Source organism: Epargyreus clarus, unplaced genomic scaffold, assembly GCF_041222505.1.
Source record: "Epargyreus clarus isolate Ecla_fem2 unplaced genomic scaffold, WU_Ecla_fem_2.2 ptg000032l, whole genome shotgun sequence".
NCBI lineage: Eukaryota > Metazoa > Arthropoda > Insecta > Lepidoptera > Hesperiidae > Epargyreus > Epargyreus clarus.
The window spans coordinates 9,135,889-9,160,280 of record NW_027332237.1 but is presented as its reverse complement, the minus strand read 5'-3'; the positions used below and the strand labels follow the sequence as shown (position 1 = coordinate 9,160,280).

Sequence of the window (24,392 nt, the reverse complement as noted above, 5' to 3'; positions counted from 1 at the left end):
TACGTATTCATATAAAAAAAAACATGTAATCGACTATATTTAAAGAGAGAGTACGCTTGAAAGGATGAGTTTTAATCCTCTTAATATTTTTTGTATATTTTCAAATGAACGAAGTGAACGAATGAAGTGTCATAAAACAATCATCATCGATTAATTACTATCCTACTGCTGGTCGGGAAAAGTCACATCCCACGGCGGTCATATGTGGTGTGCTTTAGTTCTCAAATATAAGAGACCTGTATACACTATTCATTAGACGTATTCGGTGATAGTGACAACGATGGGTGGGTCCACATGATTTATGTGATATAAATAGCAAACGGTCTTATGACACATTGGATTTGGAATTAGGACATTACAGTCCATGGAGATTTATCACCAAATCCAAACAAACCAGTAGACCTGTAGAAGTGGGTAATGGTTTGCCATCCTCGATGATTACGCTGGCATTTTTCATGTACCAATTGTGCGTTACCACAGTTTCCAAATTAAAAATACGTCAGCACTACACACTGCTGCTATAGTAATGGCAGTGCCTCTGATCATGAATCATAAATACACAGCGTCTGTCAAGGTTGGAAAGATAGTTCTAAAAGTTGTAAATACTAATACTTATTCAATTAAAATAGATTTTAAATCAGCCACATGTATTTTGACTAGTATGGCTAACTATCTGAAATACATTGAAAAGTGATAGAAAGCAAACGCTGACTGAAACATAAAGTTTAAATTATTAAATAGTATAATTCTACTCATTCTATTAAATAACTAATATTCTATCCATCCTATCCATAAACAGATTTTAGAAAGCGATGGAACCGTCATACTCAAGAAATTCATATTCATTAATATTCAAGAAATGTTAAGGAAGACAAAGATAATACATTGAATAGTCCAATATAAGTCCAATATAAAAGGAAATAAAATTAAATTCTGGTGGAAGAAGCAAAGGTATAAGTGAGATTGTTCACCTACTCAAAGACAAGTAAAGAGCAGAAGAGTCTGAGTATAGGATAGTATTATGAGAAGTGAGAAAATAGTTTTGTTGCAGATGTTCAATACAGTATATTTAAATTCTATTTAGTGTTAATGGATAAGGAGATTAACCTATGTTATAACTAAGTCAGGCTTTGGTCAAATAAATAGAGCTATGAAATCTGTAGCGTAACAATATCCCATGGACTTTCTTCACATTGTATACGGCTGTTGTTATGTTTCACTTTGTTCTTCGATGATAAAACATTTTAGACTTTTTCAATGTAAACTTTGATAGTAATGTAAATTTTTCAACTTTGATAGTAAAATAAATATTGCTAGGTAACAATTACATCTTACAGAGTAATCTAACGTTATTTATAATAATCGATCTACCCAATGTTTTGCCTTCGATAAATTTTTAATATTCGATTTTTGGTAGACAACAATTGGTCAGATTTTTCACGGACGCTTGTATTGCCTATGGGATTGTTACGCCACTGTTTTCAACTTGGCAAGATTTAGGCACTATTGTCATTCATCATCTTGTATATCCAGTCCACGTATTCGTAAACGTTAGTGTAGTAACCGGGTCTGCCTTCGGTCCCACAAAACCGGTAACCAGATGAGACCACTCCAACTACAACGAAGTGGGATGCCTTGCCGTCTTCAAACATCAACGGACCGCCGGAGTCGCCTTTAACAAAAAAAATATAATCATTAATCATCATAAATCTACTAACAATCCACAGTAATTTAGGAGCTTTGTGTCGTAAACAAGTGTCACACGTTTCTATTAGCGCATATCTACGTTTGTAAGCTAACATTTGTATGGCAGTTTTTGTATGACAGGGTAATTTTATTGATCCAATAGAAACTGATAGACATTGAGTAACAATTAAATTTTTGTTATGCTAAATAAATATTTTAATATTCGGACGATTATTTTGTACGGTAAGATACAATATCTTGCATATTTACAAAATACCAAACGTAATAATGATTTTACAAAAATGTACACCTACCCATTAACAAGTTTCTTTACTTAACCTGTTGTGAGTGAAAGCTCATAAAGACGTAACTCATACTCTTACAGCTGTTTTATTGACATTACATCAAGCATATACTTTTCATTGTGTGGAACATTACGACACATTCAAGACTTGGTGTCTGCTAAAATGGATATAATCTTAAGTTTCTCTCGCACAAATACAGTAGTGATGAAGGATTATCTGCGCGCAGCAGTCACCTTGCTTTCTTCAGTGTCGTTTTCTCTTTTCGTGCTGGTTGTGGTGTGGGAAGCTTAACATACTGTATAGAAATATATCACACCTGTACAACTGTCCTTCCCGGCCTCGCCGCCAGCGCAGATACGGCTGTCTCCCATTAGGGCGCTCTCGCACTCCTCCTTAGGCACGTACGGCAAGCTCACAGATCTCTTCACGTCGGTTATTTGTTGCTCATTGTCGCTACCCCATCCTGCTACGACGAAGTTCGTGACTGCGGTGAATTCGGACCTGTAGTCCTTGGTGGGCAAGCAGATGGGCCTGATGAAATCTGGAAAGTGTAAGGTGGACTTATCGTCAGTTGTAACTCTTATAAATTTTGGTCTAGATTTCTAATGAAGTTTTAGGTCATGGTGAACGGGATTGTGCGCTTAAACCCATAAAAGAGTATATTAGAGTGAATTTTAAGGCATATAGTTAGCAAAATGTTTCATTAATTTTGGTTTATTACATTAATTTTTGATACGCTCGTCATTTCGTAAATTCTGTGCAAAAAGTCAAAATAGAATCGAATAAGATAAGAATTCGAAGTTGAAAATACCACTAATTTATTCTGTTTTATTTCTAAGACATTTCCCTGAAATGTTAAATAACTCCAATTCATGATGACATTCATATTTGAGGTTACATTTTATTTGATTGTGTGTATGAAACAAGTTTTCAAAGGCTGAGATGATTTACCTGTGAACTCAACAGATTTGGACATCGTGATCAAAGCAATGTCGTTTATAAATAAGCTTTGTAGCGGTTTGTAGTTCGGATGCATTATAGCTCTTGCCACAGGCACGATGGTCACGGTGATGCTGTCGTTTCCACCACCGTTCGACTCCACATAGTCAGTGGGAAAGCTTGTAATGTTGTACTCGGAGAGACGCACCTGCTGCCTGAAATTGATATAACAAATTAAATAATAAGCATATTACCGATGCTGTCTTAGCTTGGATGCATGCTTACTATCAGCTAGATACCTCTATAGAAAAAAAAATGAAAAAAAAAAGAAAAAAAGAATTTTATAATTATTGTCATTATTATTATTGTGATATTTTTTTTATAACTTACGGTATGGTATTACGCAGGCAGTGTGCGGCTGTCAAAACGTGTTTTTTAGAGATAAGGCTGCCGCCACACCTAAAATCATTAGGCTCGTACTCCAGTAGGACCAGCCAAGGAAACTCATCGATTTCCGTAGCTTTACCGCCTGCAATAAATTGAATACTTTATATAAGTAATAAGCAAGTCGAGTACGATCAGGATTTTAAAGCGCGAACACTTCCATGCTTTAAGCCATCTGGTCACCCATAAACCTTACCAGTAATCTTATAAGCGGTTTGAAACATCTGTAATTTTCGTACATTTAAACAAGGTATTCTGCATGCCGCCTCGCTTCACACATATCGAACTCACCAACAATTCGATGCGAGCTGGTAACTTCCACACCACAAATTTCGGACATCTGTCCGGTATTCTCCAACGTGAGTAGGAAAGCCTGGTAGGTAGCCGTTTGGTTCTTGCCAACGTCCTCGTTCCTGATGAGAGGGCCGGGGATCGGCTCACTTATTCTATTCTCAACTTCGTCGTCAGGTGATGAGCCAATCGTGTTCACGAAGGTCGGATGGATCGGCGCCTCTGGGAATATCACCGGGCTCGCGACCACCCTCGGCCACTGCGCCATTGGCGGACAGCACACCTGGAAATATTAAAGTGCAAGTTTAATATAGTGATAAAAACAAAACTAGAATTTCTAAACTAAATCATTAAGATGGTTATAAAGGAAATTAGAAGAAATTACGTCCACTCGATTCTTTTGAATTTTGTCACTTTACTATCACAGAATTTAGTTATCACATCTATTAACTATGAATAGAAACACAGTAGCTTTATATTTAGAAATTATTAAATTAGAATAGCAGTTGCGAAATTATTTGTATTTACATTTTAATTATCTATACATATAATAAAATTACGTAGATATATTACGTTTTGAAATATGAAGTTACGAAATTTAGAACTCCCCCCAACCCTTGTCACACAATGTTACACTTCGTCGACCCCCTTCGTTGATGATGATGTTTGAAGCTGGTAGAACCGTTTGTGGTTCAACTCCAGCGGCACGACCGCCACACCTATTTCTACCTAATAATAGCAGTGTTAGGCGCTGCTATGTTCCGTTTTGAAGGGTGTGGTAAGGTAGACAGACTTTTCCGAGGCGTTCCAGCTTAGTCCCAGGGGTAGCGGCGCATCTGTGGCCGACCTCAGGTAGGAATATCTAATTCTATCTGGGGTTGAATACATATGTCCATGGGCGGCAGTAGTCACTTACCATCAGGTGGACTGCATGCTCGTCTGCTACTCCTATATTATAAAAAAAAAACCCCGAAAAAGTGGAATTGGCTTGTCACTTTACCTTCACCTTCGAACCATGACTGCCGCACGAAGCAACGGATTGTCTGAAGAACGTCTCCTCCGCTGGGGATTTTTGTTTCTTCTTGTAGATGTCCTGAAGTGGCTTGCATTTGGCCAACGGCATGCACGTTCCGGCGTCCGAGTTCGGCACTTTGCAGATCTTGCTCGGAACTGCAAAGTGATGACGGATGAAAATACTTTGATGGAAAATGTGAAATAGGAGAATTAGAGTTTCATCTGTGATTTATATGTAGTACCGCTATGTGATTGTAAGACGATTAACGTTGTTGCAATATAAAATATATGAATGGATGTTTTTATGTTTTTTACACAAAAGAAATTTCGATATTGATTGCCTTAAATTAAAATTAACTAGAATTAGATTAGTATAGTCCGCGTAAAACTGCTAGTCCGCTAAACATAGAAATGAACCGCGTCGCCATAGCAAATTGTATGACTACACCTGCTCGCAACAACTTCAGAGCGGACTAGCAGTTTGGCGCGGACTATAGTATTAGTTTCACAGTCAATAATTTATGTCAGAATTATCGTTTAAAAATAGTAAACACTAATTACACAAATTTACCCACATCTATTATAGTTATGGATTTTCCGCTAATGTCTCAGTTAAAAAAGCATAATGTAGTAGGTTTATTTATAACCACTCGCCATTTAACATAGACTGGGGATGCTCTATGATCATAGATTTTTGATGAACATCGATGTTAGACACTAAAATATCGATATTGCATTAAATAAGACATCGTGAAATCGATGTCAGCAGGGACACAATCGAAATTTGGTGGTGCGCACGTCGTAATCAACCGAAATCTATGAACGCTTCCTCACATAGTAATAGTAAGTATTTATCAAATTCTGCACGCTACCAAACTACGGAAAAAAGACCTTGGTCGATTGAACCGAAAGTATTGGGACAGTTAATGTGATTCTATGCCCTAATGTTACCAATTTTTAATAACTTCTTTGATTCTTGTTTTAATTTAAAATCTCGTGTGATAGTACGGTTGTTTTATTTATTGACGACGATGTTGACATCGATGTTTTTCTAACATCGGCCATCCCTATCACAGACTTGTTTATTGTAATGAATATTAATGCGTTAATGTGCACGTGTCGCGTAGTAGTGAAGATGCCACTTGACACAATATAAATTGCAATTTGCTATACAATACCACGTACAAGGAAACTTGTTTATCTCAATTTGCTGCTAAATATGTTAATTATTAATTAGATTAATTATTAATAATGGGCTTATTATTGGGTCGGCTATAACGACCTACAAGAGAAGAGAGTGATATCAAAACTAGCTGTCCCGGCAAATGTTGTGTTGCCATATAAATAAAAAAAATGTTAAGGGTGAACAACCCTTATCACTTAGGGGTATGAAAAATAGATAGTAGCCGATTATCAGACCTACTGAATATGCATATAAAATTTGGTGAAAATCGGTAAAGCCGTTTCGGAGAAGTACGGTAACTAACATTGTGACACGAGAATTTTATATATGAGAAGATAAACTTTGAAGTATATGACCTTGTTTATGCCGCAGACAAACTACGTAAAGGTCATTCACCTTTAAAATTCTTATTGTTTTTTTAGAAGTCTCTGTTACAATTTAGTCCTAAATATTCGGAAATATATTTTAATGTTGTCTCGAACAATGATTCTTTCGCACGCCCAAAATCTCAGGGGCATACCCTGCCTCGCGCTCAAACCAGTTATTCTAACAATGTTATATAATAATCAAGTTATTTATAATATAAATTATTTAATGTCTTTGTGCTATCAGCAGGAAAACGGTTATAATATTTGCACGGACGACCTATTTGCGTCTTTCGCTAATCAAATGAGAGCGTCGAGCCTATTATTGTGCGGTTTTAGGGTTGATAAAGCTACATTTGACTCGTACAATATACATTGCATATGTAGCATACATGCTCGTTGTTAATAATGAAACTATCCAATGTTTTGACTACCAAAGATACACATTTGATAATTTCTGACTACTATAAATTTTCAAACTTGGATCTTTGATGAGCGAAAATTGTATAGATTGATAAAAAAATAAATAAAGTACAATTGTAAAAAGGGCGCAAAGGGGTATACTGGATTGGTACGTATTACTGGGTGCCCCGTTCATCAAAATGACGAACAAATGTAATCAATCAAATATACACATGTTTTAAGAATTATAACTATTAAAAGCGTCTTATTAATGCGCGCGCGTCTGCATGCGTGTGTGTGTGTGTGTGTGTGTTTGTGTGTGTGTGTGTGTGTGTATGTGTGTTTATGATTGCAAGAGTGTGTGAAGGAGATAATAAATAACAGCCGATAATGTGCATCAATAGCTCGATAGAACTCTCTGTTACGGCGTGGAATTAAAAATAGAACTGCTAACGCTGATGACAATGCTAATATTACGTTGTATCTATTATTTTATTGTTGTATAGTGTATAATTGTAACTTCAGGAACATTTAATTTTCTATTGATGTCAGTAGCACTGATATAAATGGAATAAAATTCCAATAATATAAGGGCAATTTTTTCAAAAAAAAATTACAAAAGAAATGAACAAGAGATTCTGTGTTAGTCAGTGACATTTACTTTATGTAATGGTATTATAATTTTATCGATAGATAGGATTGTATATCTATAGAGAACATTATAAGTGTAAGAGGTAGGTACTTATATAATAAAAAACCCACTTGCAGTAAACGATGATATTTAATGATATTTGTGGCTTCATAAGACTATGGGATTTTTTTTGAATCACTATTACGAGTTTAACTTGTGAAGTTGGAAATACTCACGTTAATGTTCTTTGAACGACATTTGTTACTGTTTATTATTCACATCTTTGATAAGTGAAATAAAGAGATACTTTATCGCCTTGAAATTGAATGAAGCCACAAAAGGATTTTTTTATTATTTATTTTTATAATTCTTGACAAATAAAAAACATTTTTAGAGAAAATTTACGTATAAATAATTAATACTACGGGATTTACGTAATAAATAAATGAGTATTATACGTTAAATGAGGATATAACGGAGACGTGGCAACACTTTATTTACGCAACAATTTCAATTGTCAAAACTGGTTATACTTTCTTGTTACGAGTGATCAATCTATGTATTTTACTAATCTAAGATCCAGATCTACACAAAGAAATAACATTAGACTCATTCCGAAAAGGCGGTCCTTGACTTAAATTGGTTGAAAAAACTGTTGTGAACATGACTTTAAGAGAGCAGCATTTTATGAGCACATAATGATAAGTTTTACACGATTCCAAAATTCCAGTTTTTTCATATCTCCGTGTATAAAGCTACGTATATTACTTATTAGTAAGCTTCGTGTTTACTTGGAAAATGGTTATAATATATTAAATTCAGTTTAATACAAAGTTAAATGACTGTTTAGTGACGTAAGCCATGGTTTAAAAACATTATAAATATAACAATAGCAATAACTGTAAACGAGTAAAAGCAGTGATAGCCTAGTGGTTAAGAAACTGGGCCTCCCGATCGAGCGGTTCGAGGATCAAATCCCAGGCACGCATCTCTAATTTTTCAAAGTTATGTGCGTAATAGAAATTAATTATCACTTGCTAAACGGTGAACGAAAACATCGTGAGTAAACGAAAGAGAGTTATAAAAAAATCTCAAAGGTATGTGAAGTCTACCAATACGCACTTGGCCAGCGCGGTGGACTATGGCTTATCCTTCTCATTATGAGAGGAGATCCGTGCCCAGCAGTGGGACAGTGATGAGGTGTTGATGATGAGTTAAATTTTGTATTGCGAAATTATTTCATCTACTATCTACCTCTGTTGAGATAAGCGTTCCAAAATAATAATTATACGAATAAAATTAAAATTATAATGTTTTTTGTAACGCCATCTATCATCTCATAGAAGTTCCTTAAAGTAACTATCGCCTAAATGTTGTTTTTTAACACGCACCTATTGAAAAAAAGTAAACTTTTTTTTACCAATAGGTATATTAATATAAATAAAAATTTGTATATTATTTTCGAGAGAAATACGCCGGCGGCGCCTGGAGCGATGAGCCCTGTGTACCGCTACGCCAATGGAGATATCATGTCGGCTCATGTCAGAACAAGAGCCATGAGTCATTAATTATAATTCGTCATACACTTCATAATTGCTGTATTATTGCATATTTTTTAACGTTTGACAGTGGAGCGTTCCTGACATATTATGTAAATTTGAATGCAGGCTGAATTCTATGCGCTCACCAACGAAGTCGTCGTAAAAACTTATTAAACATTATGTAATGTTTTCAGTTAAATTTTCAGATGATGTTAAACCCATTTTGAGTGTGGTTCAGCTAACGAATGAATAATATAAATCATTATCCGTTAAGCTTGTGTGAAAAAGAATTCTTAAGTGCACTCTATTACAAAACAATGCCCGAAATTTCGTAAAATGATGGAATAGCGAATTCCGTGAATACATTTTGTGTCTGTAAATTCCGATTACATTTAGAAAAAGTCGTGTAAAGGTTTAGATTACAAAACATATCGTCGAATACGAATATACTGACAAAATTAAATGACTAAATTAACATTATTTCAGAAAAGCTAAACATTTAATACTTAAAAAACCCGTATCACTTACATAAAACTGTATGAAATTGATAAAAAACATTAAATAAAATGTATATTAAAATAAACTATGTACATATATTATTATGATGCAAATATGAATCTCATTTTAACTCAAACAAAATGTATTAAAAAAACATATACCGTTATCCTTTTTTGCTTTATTTCTTTTTTTAATTTCACAAAAGCTCTGACAATGGATTTTCATAATGTTTATTTTATGGGTCCTAATTTGATGGAACATGATATGTTTATATTATTTGTCTCAAAATGATTTAGCCATTCGCCACGTTTTAGAGTTACACAATTTATAAGATAATCACTTGCAAATATATAAACACTGGAGCTAATAAGCAAAACAAACATAAGTATATACATATCTTAAGTATTTACAAAGATACTGTTTATAACAGTATTTTTAACTGATTGCGGTAAAAAACGTATTTGTTTTGATAGGATAAAATAATGAAAAGTTAAAGCCATATTTTGGCCAACGTATTTATTATTGGCCAAATATAAGTAAATAATATTAAATCGCACAAAAGATAATTTCAAAACCACAATATATTCTTATATATATGTATATAATAATAAAACGTCGTTATTCACTTCTTTATGACACTGTATTACCAAAAGACATTGCAAAAATGACATAACTGCAAGAACAAGACTGAATATTCTAAAAATATAAAATTGACGTAAATTAGTAATAACCAGCAATTATGAGGTATGTACTTGAATAATTATGATTTGGAACAATAGATATCGCATACATTTGAAAACAGTGCTGTTGAAACGAAAATATTGCCGTGTGTGCGTTAAATAATACCACTTTTACTACCCTCTCCCTATCCCTTTCCCCTCCCTCATTATCCCTTTACTTACTAGGGAATCTAATTCAGTTCATGGACAGTTGGAAATAGCATCTTTTTGCAAAATTATTCAGGTACACGGGTCGGGTCACCAATACATACATTTAAACGCAGCGACTAAAGAAGCTCTCACAATGGGATGATTACAACAAATTACAACAGAGACTAATTATATGAAAATATGAATAAGTTTACATATTATGAAATACATTCAATATGCAAGGTGTCACTGACCCTTATGATTCATATTTTTGTTATGTTTTCGTGTAAACAGTATTTAAGACGATTCGCGTGGTATAGTTAAAATGATACCGATTTTAATGAAAATTACGTTTGACTCCACCTCAATAACATCACTAACCCTTAGTATGAGTTTTTATGTTTTCGCGAAAACGTTTAACGTTTACGAATACGCGCGTACAGCGCCCACGTGGACCGTATCGGAACTAAAATTTTGCATTATGAGTTTTAAAAACCGAATAGTCTATTGAAACGATATTTAATTTTACAAATATAAATAGAATGCATTTATTTTTACATTTTTAATTTATTTTGATAGCGTAATTAATAAGATAAGTTCCGTTTTTGAAAATTATGCTGCGGAATTTTAGTTCCGATGTGGTCCACGGGGGCGCTGTATACGCGAATTCGTAAACGTTAAACGTTTTCGAGCAAACGTTCAAACTCGTACTAAGAGTACAAGATTCAATTTAGATACCTATTTTGGGAATGTGTTTGTGGCACCCACAACACAATTCTTAGTGGAGAAAGTATTAAAGATCATATATTTTGTGAAAGTTAAATAATGATAATCGAAAACTTCAAGCCTTATGATTCACTTGGGTTACATTTATTTGCGAATGTAATATAACATTGAATTTCAATATCTTTTTACATTCCCAACTACCATAATGGACCTGATGTTTTGAGTGCCAAAATTAGGGGTTTAGATTAAAAATGCGGATTCGGTTTTGGGGTCACAATGTGCAGTTATGTTTTCCACAAACGCACCTCCATTTGTCTTTGTTTTAGTTTGATGGATATCTAATATTAATTAAAATTTGGTATTAAAGTTTCCGTGTTTTGTTTAAAAATACGATATATCGTATATCGCATACTATATCTATATTGCTTTAAACTTGATTAGTAGTTATTACATGTAGCTAAATTGTGCTATAACCTCTCCATATACATATAAAGCGATTATATCTATATGTTGTTACGATCGTATATACATATTGCTTCCTCCCTCTCTCTTTTCGTCAAAAAACATGTATAAGGATTATATTACTGTGTACATAACTTATTCTTTATTAATATCAGTACTACGTTTTTACAGTATGTTAATAAACATGATACACCTTTCGAGTTTTTGTTCGATTACCTTTAGTTGCATGCAGTATTAGTTCAAGGCTTTACTTTTGTCATTTCAAAATGTGTATATTTAAACGCGTTGTATATTATTTAAGTTGTTAAATTGGTTCAAGTTCGTAAAGCTGATACAAGATTTAAGGCAAAAATACTATCAAATCTCCACAATATGATGTATTCGAATTCCTAACTTCGCATAAAATCAACATTTTCCTTGACACGTTCGTCGATATAATATACGAGTGTGTAAGTTGCATTGTTTACAATTTGTATCAACTCACGTGCATCGTTGTAGTCCAAAATGAAGAACAGTAAAACAGCAAACACTCTAAACATGATTACGAACGATCACTTATAATCGTCGCGCGTAGCACGTGCGCTCGCGTCGGCGGTTGCTGTACTACTGGTTTCTTGACCGTGGGTGGGCCCGGTTTTAAGAGTTTCAAACACAGAACACGTTGTCTAAGGGTGATGACACACGGTGGGAGGTGACGTTGCTAGAAAACCGTCACAGTGGCTGATGGGCTGTACGCTCAGTGGTTGCACCAATCCGCGCTTACCTTAAGCCTTTTTATTCGGAGAGTCGATGATGATGTTGCACGTAACCTAAGCAGGACTAGTACGTCATAGAGTGAAGTAACGACTTGTAACGACTCGTTTGTTCTAAAGGGTCGAATATCTTTGCATGCTGCTTAAATTGTCATGATATTGTGTAATGTAAGATTATTTCCTCCACCTTTCGAGCAAACTATAAATTGTAACAGACTTAAATGTTAATGATAAATTGGTGATAAAATATTATATTCACGTGATATATTATATTTGTATATTATCATATACATACACTGGCTGACTAATTATCGCAGAGCCTAAACCATAGATATAGGATGTCAAAGATATACAATGTCAGTTTAAACGCATTACCAAATTTTGTGTATGTGTGCGTAATAGTGTTGTTACCTTCATACTTTTTATCGATTGACATCCAGTATTAATTTTATGAGCTTGGCGTGGCAACGTAGCTTTCGTATTCAAATTATTACACAAATTAATAAAATACTATATTTTTATAGAAGGTTATTTATTAATATTATGAAACAAGTATTATGAAATATAAATATAGTTCAAAAAACTAAAACACACGCTTTTATGAAAAAAAGCAACTAAAAAGTAGAAAATAATTTTCAATCTAGGAATCAATTAAGGAACAGTAATTTGTATAATTGTGGTTGTAACTAAAAATCAATCTAGTAACTTTGCCTGAACTCTCCATAAGGCGCTTACTCTCGCCTCGAAAATCGTTAATCCTGAGGATGTTGATAAGGATAATGGTACAAACTTATTAAAATCGTGTATTGTCATCGGTTTTTGATAATTTTTCAAAATTTTGAATTAAACTGAACGTTCAAAGTGGATAGAAATCGGGTTCAAAGATTCCGTTACTGTTACGTACAAACATACATACATACAACCCAAGCTAATAAAAGCGTGTTAATAAAGTAATAACGGCAGTGATAGCCTAGTGGTTAAGAAACTCGGCTCCTCGATCGAGGGGTCCGAGGTTCAAAACTTCAAATCCCAGGCACGCGACCTCTGATTTTTCGAAATTATGTGCGTATTAGAAATTAATTATCACTTGCTAAACGGTGAAGGAAAACATCGTGAGTAAACCTGCATACCTGAGAGATTTATAATAAAAAAAAATCTCAAAGGTATGCGAAGTCTACCAATACGCAATTGGCCAGCGCGGTGGACTAAGGCCTAATCCTTCTCATTATGAGAGGAGACCCGTGCCCAACAGTGGGACAGTAATGGGTTGATGATGAATAAAGTAATACGACAACTTCGTGGTATAAAACATTTTTCCTCAAAATGTTTGTTACATATTACCGATTATTTAATAGGAGTCCATTCTGACCGATTTATTATTCTTATCCACTTTTCACGTACCTCACTTGATCGCCGTGGTATCCTTGAAAAAATATAGGTGATACAAATATTGTTCGAGTTATAAAAATCCAGAATATGTAAATTCCGTTACAATGCGTCACCAAAGTTTACTTTTATACCATTTTTGTTTTACGTTTATACTATTTTTAAAGCCGCTTATTTGAACAGAAAATGACATGCCGTCACTTTTATTGGCATCTCTTTCTCTCTAGTAGATTGACATATGTCTTTCTCGTGCTTTGTTGGTCTTTAGCGTAGCGAAAAAATTCTAAGTCTATGGACTAAACTACTTCAGCTAGAACCGTGATATTTCGATAGTGGGTTGACTAAGAACAGATTTCACCATGTCACCCTTAAGGAGCTTAAATAGGTTTTAAGCTTGTTTGTTTAGATTGAAATCTGTCAATTTTAAAGCAAGCGCTATGAAAATTAGTAATTGGTTTTCTGAAGAAAAAATGATGAAATATCTGTTGCAATCATTTTGGAAAATTAGCCTCTATGGTAATAAAATAGATGTTGATTTATTAAATTAAATTCTCTAAACATTAGCGCGAAAACTACTGTATAATCGATGGTAGACTACCATCAGAGGGAGTATCGACCACTACCACGTCTCAATGTTTAGTGCTACGGATTTATGAGTAATATTATTTTTAGTAAACATTTGCCTTTAACATTTTATTTAGAATAAATCTCCCATAAGAAATTGTACGAAATATAGCTTTCATTTCTAAAGGCCTTTTTATTTTTTTGACGAGGGGGAAACCTTCAAAAAAGTCGGTGGAGCGACACGGGGTAATGTGGGATTTTTACCGCACTAAAATCCCCCCGGTGGCCATCCTCACCGCTGCGAAGACGACTCCGGGGTCTCCAAGGGAACGCAACCGGAGTCCTCTGAACGTGTTGCCCCATCAGGCTCCGCCCAGGTGAGCCCAGGCGCTCTCCACACCGTCTGGTGTTTACGACGGTATGCGACCACACATACCGCCTTCCTTCCCGGGGCCGCTTGCTGGGCGGTTCGAGCTCCCATTCTTGCCGCCCGCAACCCCGGAAGCCCCCTTTTTGTCGCCTCCTACGATAGGCAGGGGATACCGTAGTCCTATTCTGATACCGGTACATTTCTAAAGGCCTACGGGGACACTTAAAAATTGTTAGTTACTTTTATACTACAATCGAATCGATACACGACTTCTAAGAGCTAAGAAGATCCGTTAAGAAACTCAGCGCGTTTGTCTTTTCGCCCTCTTCTTTATTATAAATATGCTATTAGAAATATCTGAATTTGAATTAAAATTGGGCAACATTAAAATTGTGGTGCAATATTATGAAGTAAAATAATAAACACATTTATTGCAATAATATGACGCAACATGTTTAGTTGTATTTATTGCAATATTATGATGAAATTCCCGTATGTCTAAAAAACCTGCATATCTTTTAGGTGACTGTGAGCATGTAAACATGAGTCATTTTTCTCACAGTCGCACTTGTAGTTTTTAATTGAAGATGTACAATGATTTTAAATTCTTGGTATTACACTATATCTAAAGCAACATCTATAACAGTTTATTTTAAGTTATGTCTGCGTTTTCCCTTGTATGTTTCGGAAATAGGAAATCTGCATAAAACGATAATGTGTTGAGGATGTTGCCTCTGATGACTAAATACGCAAACTTTTGTTTGATTAAAGGTTTTATTTATAGTGATATCCTTAAATAAGCCTTGTTTAGTTGTAATTAATTTCAATATATGTTTGGTATATATTTTTTTATGATATAGGAGAAGCAGACGAGCATGCAGTCCATCTGATGATAAGTGTCTACTACCGCCCATGGACATCTGTAATCAACCCCAGATAGGATTAGATATCCCTACCTGAGGTCGGCCACAGATGCGACGCCACCCCTGACGACTAAGCTGGAACGCCTCGCAAAAGTCTGTCTCCCTTACCACACCCTTCAAATCGGAACACAGCAGCGCCTAACACTGCTGTTATTAGGTAGAAATAGTTGATATGTAATTTGGCACATATTTATGTGCACACTTTTATGTATATGTATATGTATAAGCGAAAGGATACACTCATCCACTGACTAATCATACCATAGCTTAAAACTAATTGAGGTGGAAATTTGAACAACGGGTTTATTTTATGATGCACCATTATGATGACCATTACCAAAGATTACTGATGTCACTCTAAAGCCGAATTTTGTTTGAACATCTGACCATTTTAAGGCAATTACTGAAAATTTGTATTTGGCTTTCTGAATTGCAATAATTAAACACCTGTTTCAATTAAAAAAAAGAATTTACACAAGATTAACGACAAGCCCGTGCCAGAGGAAGCACGGGTATATGAGATTTTTTTCAAAGCTTGCTTCAAATATTTGCACTCTGCCATTTGGTATCTGTTTTTCGAGCGCATAACAATGCGTTCAAACTTCAAAAAATGTGCGGAGCCTGCTACACATGCGCAAGGTCCAGTTGCTTGGAGACCATGATATGAGTAACAGGTTAAAAAAAATAAGTGTTAAAATGTGTGAGCAAAGTCTTTGTTTAAATATTTGTTTACTAGCTGACCCGGCAAACTTTGTACCGCCTCAAAATCTATTTATCAAATATATTTCATATAAAGTATAGCCTTTACCCGTTACTCGTGGATAATGTAGCTTTCGAATGGTGAAAGAATTTTTACAATCGGTCCAGTAGTTTTTGAGCCTATTCATTACAATCAAACAAACAAACAAAGTTTTCTTCTTTATAATATTAGTATAGATGTCTGGCACGGGCCACACACACGACATGTGTTAAAATCCGCCAAGCCAAGTTTGGGCTGCAGAGCGTGCCAAATAATGAGTTACACATAAATACAATCACTCTAAAACATTACTCTCCTCAGTCGGGCAAAAAGGTTTTATATGTATTGGTAGCTTCAAATAAAAAAACTTAAATTTCATTTAATATTTATTTTTTTCAGATTTAACGAACGTTACAGATTTTATGCTTTGGTTAATTAGGCGAATAATTTACAATGGTTTAATTTGATTACATTCAATTGTTATAATTTTCTTATTAATCTTTCATCATATCGTGTATCCAGCTGAGGTGTTTATAAACGGACGTGTAGAAGCCTGGATAGCCCTCGGTCCCGCAGTATCGGAAACCAGAGGAGACCACCCCCACGATGATATACTTCGATTTCCATTTATTGTCTTCGTACATCAATGGGCCACCGGAATCGCCTTAAAATAAATTGAAAATATTATGTTCATAATTTCAATGATCTTATTATAAACCTGTACCATCTGTCATGAGGTTGATGCGAATGATTTGCATCAACCAATGATCGTCTGGTGCAACCTAGGTAAATAAAGATGAATTAATTGTGTGGTAAGGGAGACATACTTTTCCGAGGCGTTCCAGCGTAGTCCTCAGGAGTAGCGGCGTATGTGTGGCCGACCTCAGGTAGGAATATCTAATCCTATCTGGGGTTGATTACAAATGTCCATTGGCGGCAGTAGCCACTTACCATCAGGTGGACTGCATGCTCGTCAGCTACTCCTATATTATAAAAAAATAAGGTTTTAAACCCCGAACGGTCATTTACCATCGCATAAGACTAGGAAAGTGACTAGTTACAACAGATAATGAGTCATTATTGATCGCAGTGATTTAAAGGTTCTCTATCCAGTCCCTAAATAATTAGGATAATTACCTCAAATCAATTAGAAATCAAATTACATTACATATTTCAAGAGGTCTTTATGGTTACAATTTGGCGGTACAAAATCTGTGTTGTATTAGCAAGCATTTTTTTGTAAGTTTAATGTAATTAAAACAGTCATAACATAACAACATTAGGAAGACACTAGATTTAGTATATGAGTCATTCTAGTTTGATTCATATGAAACATTGCACATATTGTCATTGAGTTTTATTGTTTCCTTTGACTCCGACGGCATAACCGCTACACCTTCTGATTAAATGGTGTAACGTGCACTGGGTTAGATATATATATATCCGAGAAAACTAGTCTTCTCTAGTAGAAACACTCCTGTAGCCGCCCTCAGGTAAAAATATATAGGGAAAAATATATCTTATCTGGGGTTGATTACAGATGTCCATGGCCAGAAGTCGCAGTTAACCATAAGGTGAACTACATGTCATTGACAAATTGACACCAGATGGACAGCATGCACGCTACCTATTTTCATCTTTCGAAAAGTTATCTCAGTTTTGTTGCATTTTTAACCCCAATTTAAAAAAGAGATGTTATATGATTAACACGTGTTTGTGTGTATGACATCATAGCTCGTAAAGAAATGAACCAATGTTGATTTTTGATTAGTTTGAAAAATGATGATTACAGATTGTTATCAGCATAAAATAAATATGTTCAGCTGTTTGAAGATCAATTTTTTTCAAGTTGGATTATTTTTCGTATCTGGACTGTATCATCGAGATCAACTTGACCCGTAGCGATTGTCTGCACGGAGCGAAAATTTGGAAACCGGTTTAAGCGAGACTTTCGCGCAATACTCTTCACATGTGGAATGTGACCCGAGTAACTCAGGGGGTACACTTCACCAGTTTTATCTCTGGTAGGTATAAACAGACCTGTACATGTGTCTTTTCCCTCCTCACCGCCCGCGCAAATATACTGGTTTTCCGGTAAGGGATTGTGGCAGTCATCTGCTGACACGTATGGCAAACTGACCGCCCTCTTCACGTCGGTCAGTTGACGCTCGTTGTCGCTGCCCCATCCCGCCACCATGAACTTGGTCAAGTTCGTGAAGTAGATACTGTAGTCCATCGTCGGTAGACAAATGGGTCTTATGTAGTCTGGAAAGTGAGTTAATATTGAGGAAATACGAAGATTTTCAAATGGTTGGGAAGCAAATATAACGGTAGAAGTTCGTGGCCCGACTGCGGTGGCATCCCCGCCAGACAAACTCGTGTCTTTTACATCTATACTTAAAAGGAGACGGTTAGATAGAATTATTTATACGCGAAGATCCACTGCTCTCTATATCATAAGCTTTAGTTGACTTTAGTTCTCTCTTATCCTATTTTTAATTGACCTCGGGCGGCAATGACCTCTGTACACGGCTACACGCGAAGTCAATTTAGCAATGTATTGTAATTTAAAAAATATTAAAAATATTTTAATACTGGTTACCTGTGAACTGAACCGGATATGACATTTTGACTAAGCCTATGTCGTTCCTATACAAACTGCTTAGAGGACGGTATCCAGGGTGCGACATGGCCCAGTCCACCGATACGTTGGTGATAGTGATGTTCTCCATTCGTCCGTCCCTTACCACCCAGTCGACGGGAGCAGAAGATATGTTGTACTCCGAAAGGATCACTTGCTTGCTGGAAAGGAATGTTAACTTTACATTCTTTATGCACTTGTTGAAATGTAATGTGGCTCTTACAAATAGTCAGTTACAATATTTTTTCTCAGTGGGTTTGTCTTTTCTCCATAATAATTAATACATGTTTTCTCTTTGTTTTAAAAGTCATAATTTTTTTACATATAATTAATAAATAAAGCTCTAGCACTAGCTCCAGTATCTTGCTATACATTTATCTAAAAAAAAAAGTTTGTTCAGTGTAATCAACCCCAGATAGGATTAGATATTCCTACCTAAGGTCGGCAGCAGATGCGCCGCTACCCCTGAGGACTAAGCTACAACGCCTCGGAAAGTCTGTCTCCCTTACCACACTCTTCAAGCCGGAACAAAGCAGCGCCTAATACTGCTGTTATTTGGTAGAAATAGGTGTAGCCGGTGCCGCCGGAGTCGAACCACAAAGGGTTCTACCACCTTTCAAAGTAGAATTACTTACTTAAGGAGTATTCGTACAGTAAAGAAGTAGATAGAAATATTATTTGAAATTAACTTTTAGGTAATTCTTTTCGTTGTGTTTAGTTGTATTTTTTAGCTGCTAAACCCGTGTTTTTAAAGAGGGAGTGGAGGATCAAACGCAGTGGCGTAGTGGATCCGGATCCCCTAAATCCTCTCTACCTCGTTAACTGGTTAAAAATAATGGCATTTAAGAAAAAAAAATTAAAAAGAGAATAATTCTTTTAAAATTAAAAAAGACAAACCCACTGAGTTTCTTACCGGATCTTCTCAGTAGAGGTCGCGTTCCGATCCGGTAGTAGTTTAAGAAAATATTGTAACTGACAATTTGTAAGTGCCGCCGTTGGCCTATACAAAATAAATATATTTCATTTCATTTCATTTCACTGATGGTGACGACTGACTTAGGTTGGGTTGCATCATGTAACTTTAACATTTACAGAAACCTAACCAACCGTCAAATCCATGGTTAAAAAAATAATTAGTTGCATCATTTTAGTTGAGGTTTAGATTACGTCATAACTAATACTTAACTTTAACCGCTCGATTTCGATCGGATAAAGTTACTGTATTTGTCGACTTCCCTTTCCGTCAAATGTCGACACAAAATGACATCAATGACCAATCAATTGGTGCAACACAGAATTCTTACATTCCATCGCTACAGTGAAAGTTACTGTTATATTTAACTTTAACGCAAACTTTAACCGAGCTTTCGATGCAACCCACCTTAAGAGTGATTCATGAGACATGAGCAAATGTGGCTGTCTAAACAATAATGTAAAATAACTCAGAAATGCAGTGTCGGTGGACGCATTCTTCACTATTATGACGAAGTAATCTAGCGAGAAAGTAACATTAATATTAGTTAAATATTATAAATTGCAATTTATTACAAACAAAAGTATTCTGACAATCTAAAGCTCGGCACCCCGCGGTTTATGTGTGACTGATCTAAGATAGCAGTGTCGGACCTGTTGGTGATGGATGACGGTAGTCGTCGTTATACCATTACTGTCCCACTGATGGGCACGGGTCTCCTCTCAGAATGAAAAGGATTAGGCCATGTGTGTATATTGGTAGACTTTACATATCCTTTGAGATTTTTTTAAGTATATTTCAGGTATGCAGGTTTACTCACGATGTTTACATTACCGTTAAAGCAAATGATAACTTCTTATATGCGCATTACTTTGGAAAAACAGTTTGGAATTCGAAATTCGGACAAGTAGATCGAGAGGCAGAGTTTTTTTGGTGGATGACCGTTAGAGGTGAACGATTATGCGTACTTCGGTGCCTTAGAAGGCATGAGAAGAGGAAGGTAATAGTTAACCATAAATTCACACCGCCCGTCTTACATTCGAATTGGAACCGAGTGGAGAATATTCTCTAGGTTTCCCTTAATTGTGGAACATATTCAAATGTATTTTTTATAGTTAAATTAAAAGTTTCATCTTTAATATCTTAAGAAATACCTAAATAAAACCGTGAATTGTTCTAGAATTCTAAAAAAAACATTTTACTTACGGTAAACTACTTATGAAACAATGTGCGGCTGTTAGAACGTGTCTTGTGGATATAAGGCTACCTCCACACTTGAATTCGTTAGGCTCGTATTCTAGGAGCGCCAGCCATGGATACTCTTCAATTTCTGCATCTTCACCGCCTGGTATTCGGTAACAGAAAATAATAAGTACATTCGTATTTAGTTACTAGTTTTGCCGGTGTTAGGTGTCGTGGACATAAAAACATAAAAATACCTGAATCAGGGCATTAAACCAAATTCATCATTTAGATATTGATTATATCACGGATCGAACCCGGAACCAGTGGATTTTCTGTCTCGATGTTTTCGTAATTTTATCCTTTACTATATATAGCGTTCATATGTACGTGAACTTAGAGTTAGGGCAATTTACATATTCGTATGAGAAATTTTATTTATCTTTGACGATATTTTATTATTGATGAGAACGACTGTTTAAAGGAATTTATATACCTACTGGTATTTCGTTTCGCTCTAATCAATTTTAAAATAAACGCCTTTACCCGCGGCTTCGCTCGCGGCCAGATGTTTTTATCTATCGCTCGGGAACGGTAGTTTATTCACGACAAATGGCACCCTATCTAATAGTTAAGTCGGCTATATAGTTAAGGCGTGAAAGTGTAGCAAACAAACAAATAAATAAACGAACAAACAGGCAAACAGACAAACGAACTCACATTTACAATTATGATATTAGTTAGGATGTTGTACCAACCGACAATTTTTCGAGAGCGGCTGACGTCCGTTCCGCAAATTTCATTGATCTGTTCCTCATCATCTCCGAAGTCAAACGTCGCTCGGTAAGAGACAGTTTCGTTCCCACTATCCCCATTCCTCGTCAAGATATTGGCTATCACGTTTTTGAAACCACTATCCGTTTGGTAAACGTTCGGTTCCGGATACAGCACTGGACTCGCTGTCAGCTTCGACCAATGCGCTCTTGGCGGACAACATACCTGAAATCGTGGTTTGCAAGTAATTTTGACTGATGCTCCTGTAGTTCAAAGTAGTTTTGGCTAAGGTTGATAATCAAAACTCCTTTAACCGCAAATTGGCAGTCAGAAGTCGGAAATCGGATCAGTCAAAACAACTTGTGGATATATATTTTTTTCAGTTTAAAGTATTTTTAATAGGTTAAGAGTTAACTGCAAATGTACATTACCTCGAGATTGGAGTCTGTATAGCCGCACAGACCAATAGATTGCGTGAAGAACATTTGCTCTTCTTGTGTTCTGTCTTTTTTTGTGGAAAGTTCCTTCAAGGGTCTGCACTGTGAGAGCAACATGCAAGTTCCAGCGTCTGCCCTTGGTACTTTGCAAACTGTGCCAGGAACTGGAAATTAATACCTTATTATCATAGGGCAATCGAGGTGTGGCGAGCGTCAAGCTGACTGGGCAACGCACTAAGAGGACTCTGGTTGCCTTCTTTTAGAGATTCAGGAGCTCACTACACAACGCTGAGAATGGCCACCGGGAAAGTTTTACACAGCCCACATAACCCTTCGCCGCTCCCACGGTAGCGCGTACCTTTTGAAGGTTTCCTCCTCGTTAACGAAAAAAAGCACAATCGAGGCGTTGGTTATCCAATTATAATTGGAATTTGCTTTCCTTGGCCACGAATTCGAAACACCGTGTGTACTAAAGTCATAGTATCTCAACATAAAGCAGATTATAAAGAAAACGCGTGTATCGGAACACGAGTCATTGTAATGTTTACATTATAAGCAATATAATATTATGATAGACTGCAGGTTATTTTTGATACTATTTATAATTACTTGATAAAGTTATTGGTAGTGATGCCGCTAGATATGTTACTATCGATGCAACCAATACTATCGATAGTATCGATCATCGATCATAGTATCGATCGATGTTGTATCGATACTATCGATATCTTAACTGATTTTCTAGGTGGACTATCGATAGTGTAACTATCGATTGTTCGGCATTGCTAGTTGTAGGTACTTTATTAAAATGTTACTATTAAAAAGATGTGCAGAGAAATAATCCGGACGAATCTTGCACTATTATATAATACATATATCAGTTACTAGCTGACCAGGCAAACGTTGTGTTGCCATATTAATAAAAAAAATGTTAAGGGTGAACAACCCTACCCGATTCTCAGACCTACTGAATATGCATATAAAATTTGGTGAAAATCGGTAAAGCCGTTTCGGAGGAGTACTGTAACTAACATTGTGACATGAGAATTTTATATATAAGAGATATCCAGCGACCGACTGAAGTTTTGGTTTTTGTTTCCATTTTGGCCAAACAATATGTTTCGGTCCAAAATCAACCTTTCAGCACGCCCGAAACATACGTTCGTAAAATTTTGGATTGTGTTCGACTGTGCTTAAGCGTTTCTCTTCTACTTTCACTATGCCGTCGAACAGCATGTAACAAGTTAGATTTTGTATTTTATTTATTATGTACCAGTATTGTAAAAATATAAATAAGTAATTTCATTAAATGCTTCTATCAGCGTGTAAATGTTGTAATCGTCATTTTTTAAATGTTTCTGTTTCTGCCAAAACTTGGAGGCGTACCAAAGATTCGTTTACAGTTTCCCCTCAAAATCTAGTTTCGTTCAGTCACTAATTATAAGACGCTACCGTGCATCCAACGACTGTTGTTTGAACCTAGCATCGTGCCGTTATAACTTGGCGTATGAAATAGTGCGCTAGTAATAGTTTCAAAAACTATAATTTCAACTATTGAAATGTATCATATATGCCACGAAAATAGCAAATTAAACACGCTATTTCGATTTTGAAAATGTTTTAATATTCCCAGTGTCCAGTGGCATGTGTTACGAAGACAAATGTAACGACACCTCACAATTATATTAGAATCCATTAAAACCATATACGCCAAAGCCCGTCTCAAGGAAATAGATATGTTTATTGTAAATACTTATTATATACATTTGCCCACATACATACACTCGAAAAACATAACGCTTCTTAGTTGGTGTCATAATTTTATGTATTATTTCCTTATGAATGTTCTTTAACTCACTTGCATAGCAGACATTGGAGCAATTCAGAATGGTGAACAGTACAATGAAAATCACTCTCAGCATCTTTGCGACCACCAGAACCGGTTGACGCTCGACACGTACGCACTCGCCGGTGGTTGCAAACATACTGATTGTGGTTTCTATATTATTATTAGATGTAGTTAGCAGCCAATTACAATCCAGTGGCATGATTTTTGACTGATACTGAAGGACTGTGTTCGAATCTCAAGCTATGCCTCTGTTGTTTTTTTAATTTTCATTTGCTGTAACATTGCTAGACGGTATGAAGGAAGGTTCCGAAGGTTCCAAGTAGATACTTGACTCAGTTCTCTTGAGAAATATCAAAAGTTTATGAACTGTACCAATTCTAACTTGGCCGTCTTGATAATAAGTCTTGTTGCATTTCCTGAAAAATCCCATTGAATAACCTCATCTA

General features: G+C 35.8%; 3 protein-coding genes across 3 annotated transcripts in view; 1 reads left to right on the top strand and 2 right to left on the bottom strand.

Moving 5' to 3' along the window:
- The window catches only part of mim (missing-in-metastasis), a 286,624-nt gene that overhangs the window by 84,133 nt on the left and 178,099 nt on the right, over positions 1-24,392 (top strand). The window lies entirely within an intron of this gene.
- Positions 1,293-12,000, bottom strand: LOC140755075 (phenoloxidase-activating enzyme-like). Its single transcript, XM_073090269.1, has 7 exons — positions 11,841-12,000; positions 4,666-4,835; positions 3,666-3,948; positions 3,321-3,459; positions 2,943-3,145; positions 2,308-2,532; positions 1,293-1,672 (listed from the first exon to the last, which is right to left on the bottom strand). The coding sequence occupies exons 1-7, from the start codon at positions 11,893-11,895 to the stop codon at positions 1,497-1,499; spliced, it is 1,251 nt and encodes a 416-aa protein (XP_072946370.1). The 5' UTR covers positions 11,896-12,000; the 3' UTR covers positions 1,293-1,496.
- On the bottom strand, positions 16,464-24,079 carry LOC140755229 (phenoloxidase-activating enzyme-like). Its single transcript, XM_073090455.1, has 7 exons — positions 23,956-24,079; positions 22,092-22,261; positions 21,645-21,885; positions 20,911-21,049; positions 18,693-18,892; positions 18,131-18,355; positions 16,464-16,754 (listed from the first exon to the last, which is right to left on the bottom strand). The coding sequence occupies exons 1-7, from the start codon at positions 24,017-24,019 to the stop codon at positions 16,585-16,587; spliced, it is 1,209 nt and encodes a 402-aa protein (XP_072946556.1). The 5' UTR covers positions 24,020-24,079; the 3' UTR covers positions 16,464-16,584.

Coding starts and splice junctions, on each gene's coding strand:
- LOC140755229 (XM_073090455.1), bottom strand. CDS start 24,019: ATGCTGAGAGTGATTTTCATTGTACTGTTCACCATTCTGAATTGCTCC. Junction 21,050..21,644: donor CCGCTCTCGAAAAATTGTCG/GTTGGTACAACA, acceptor ACCGAATACCAG/GCGGTGAAGATGCAGAAATT. Junction 18,356..18,692: donor ATATCCGGTTCAGTTCACAG/GTAACCAGTATT, acceptor CTCACTTTCCAG/ACTACATAAGACCCATTTGT.
- LOC140755075 (XM_073090269.1), bottom strand. CDS start 11,895: ATGTTTAGAGTGTTTGCTGTTTTACTGTTCTTCATTTTGGACTACAAC. Junction 3,949..4,665: donor GTCATGGTTCGAAGGTGAAG/GTAAAGTGACAA, acceptor TAATATTTCCAG/GTGTGCTGTCCGCCAATGGC. Junction 1,673..2,307: donor CGGGAAGGACAGTTGTACAG/GTGTGATATATT, acceptor TTTTTGTTAAAG/GCGACTCCGGCGGTCCGTTG.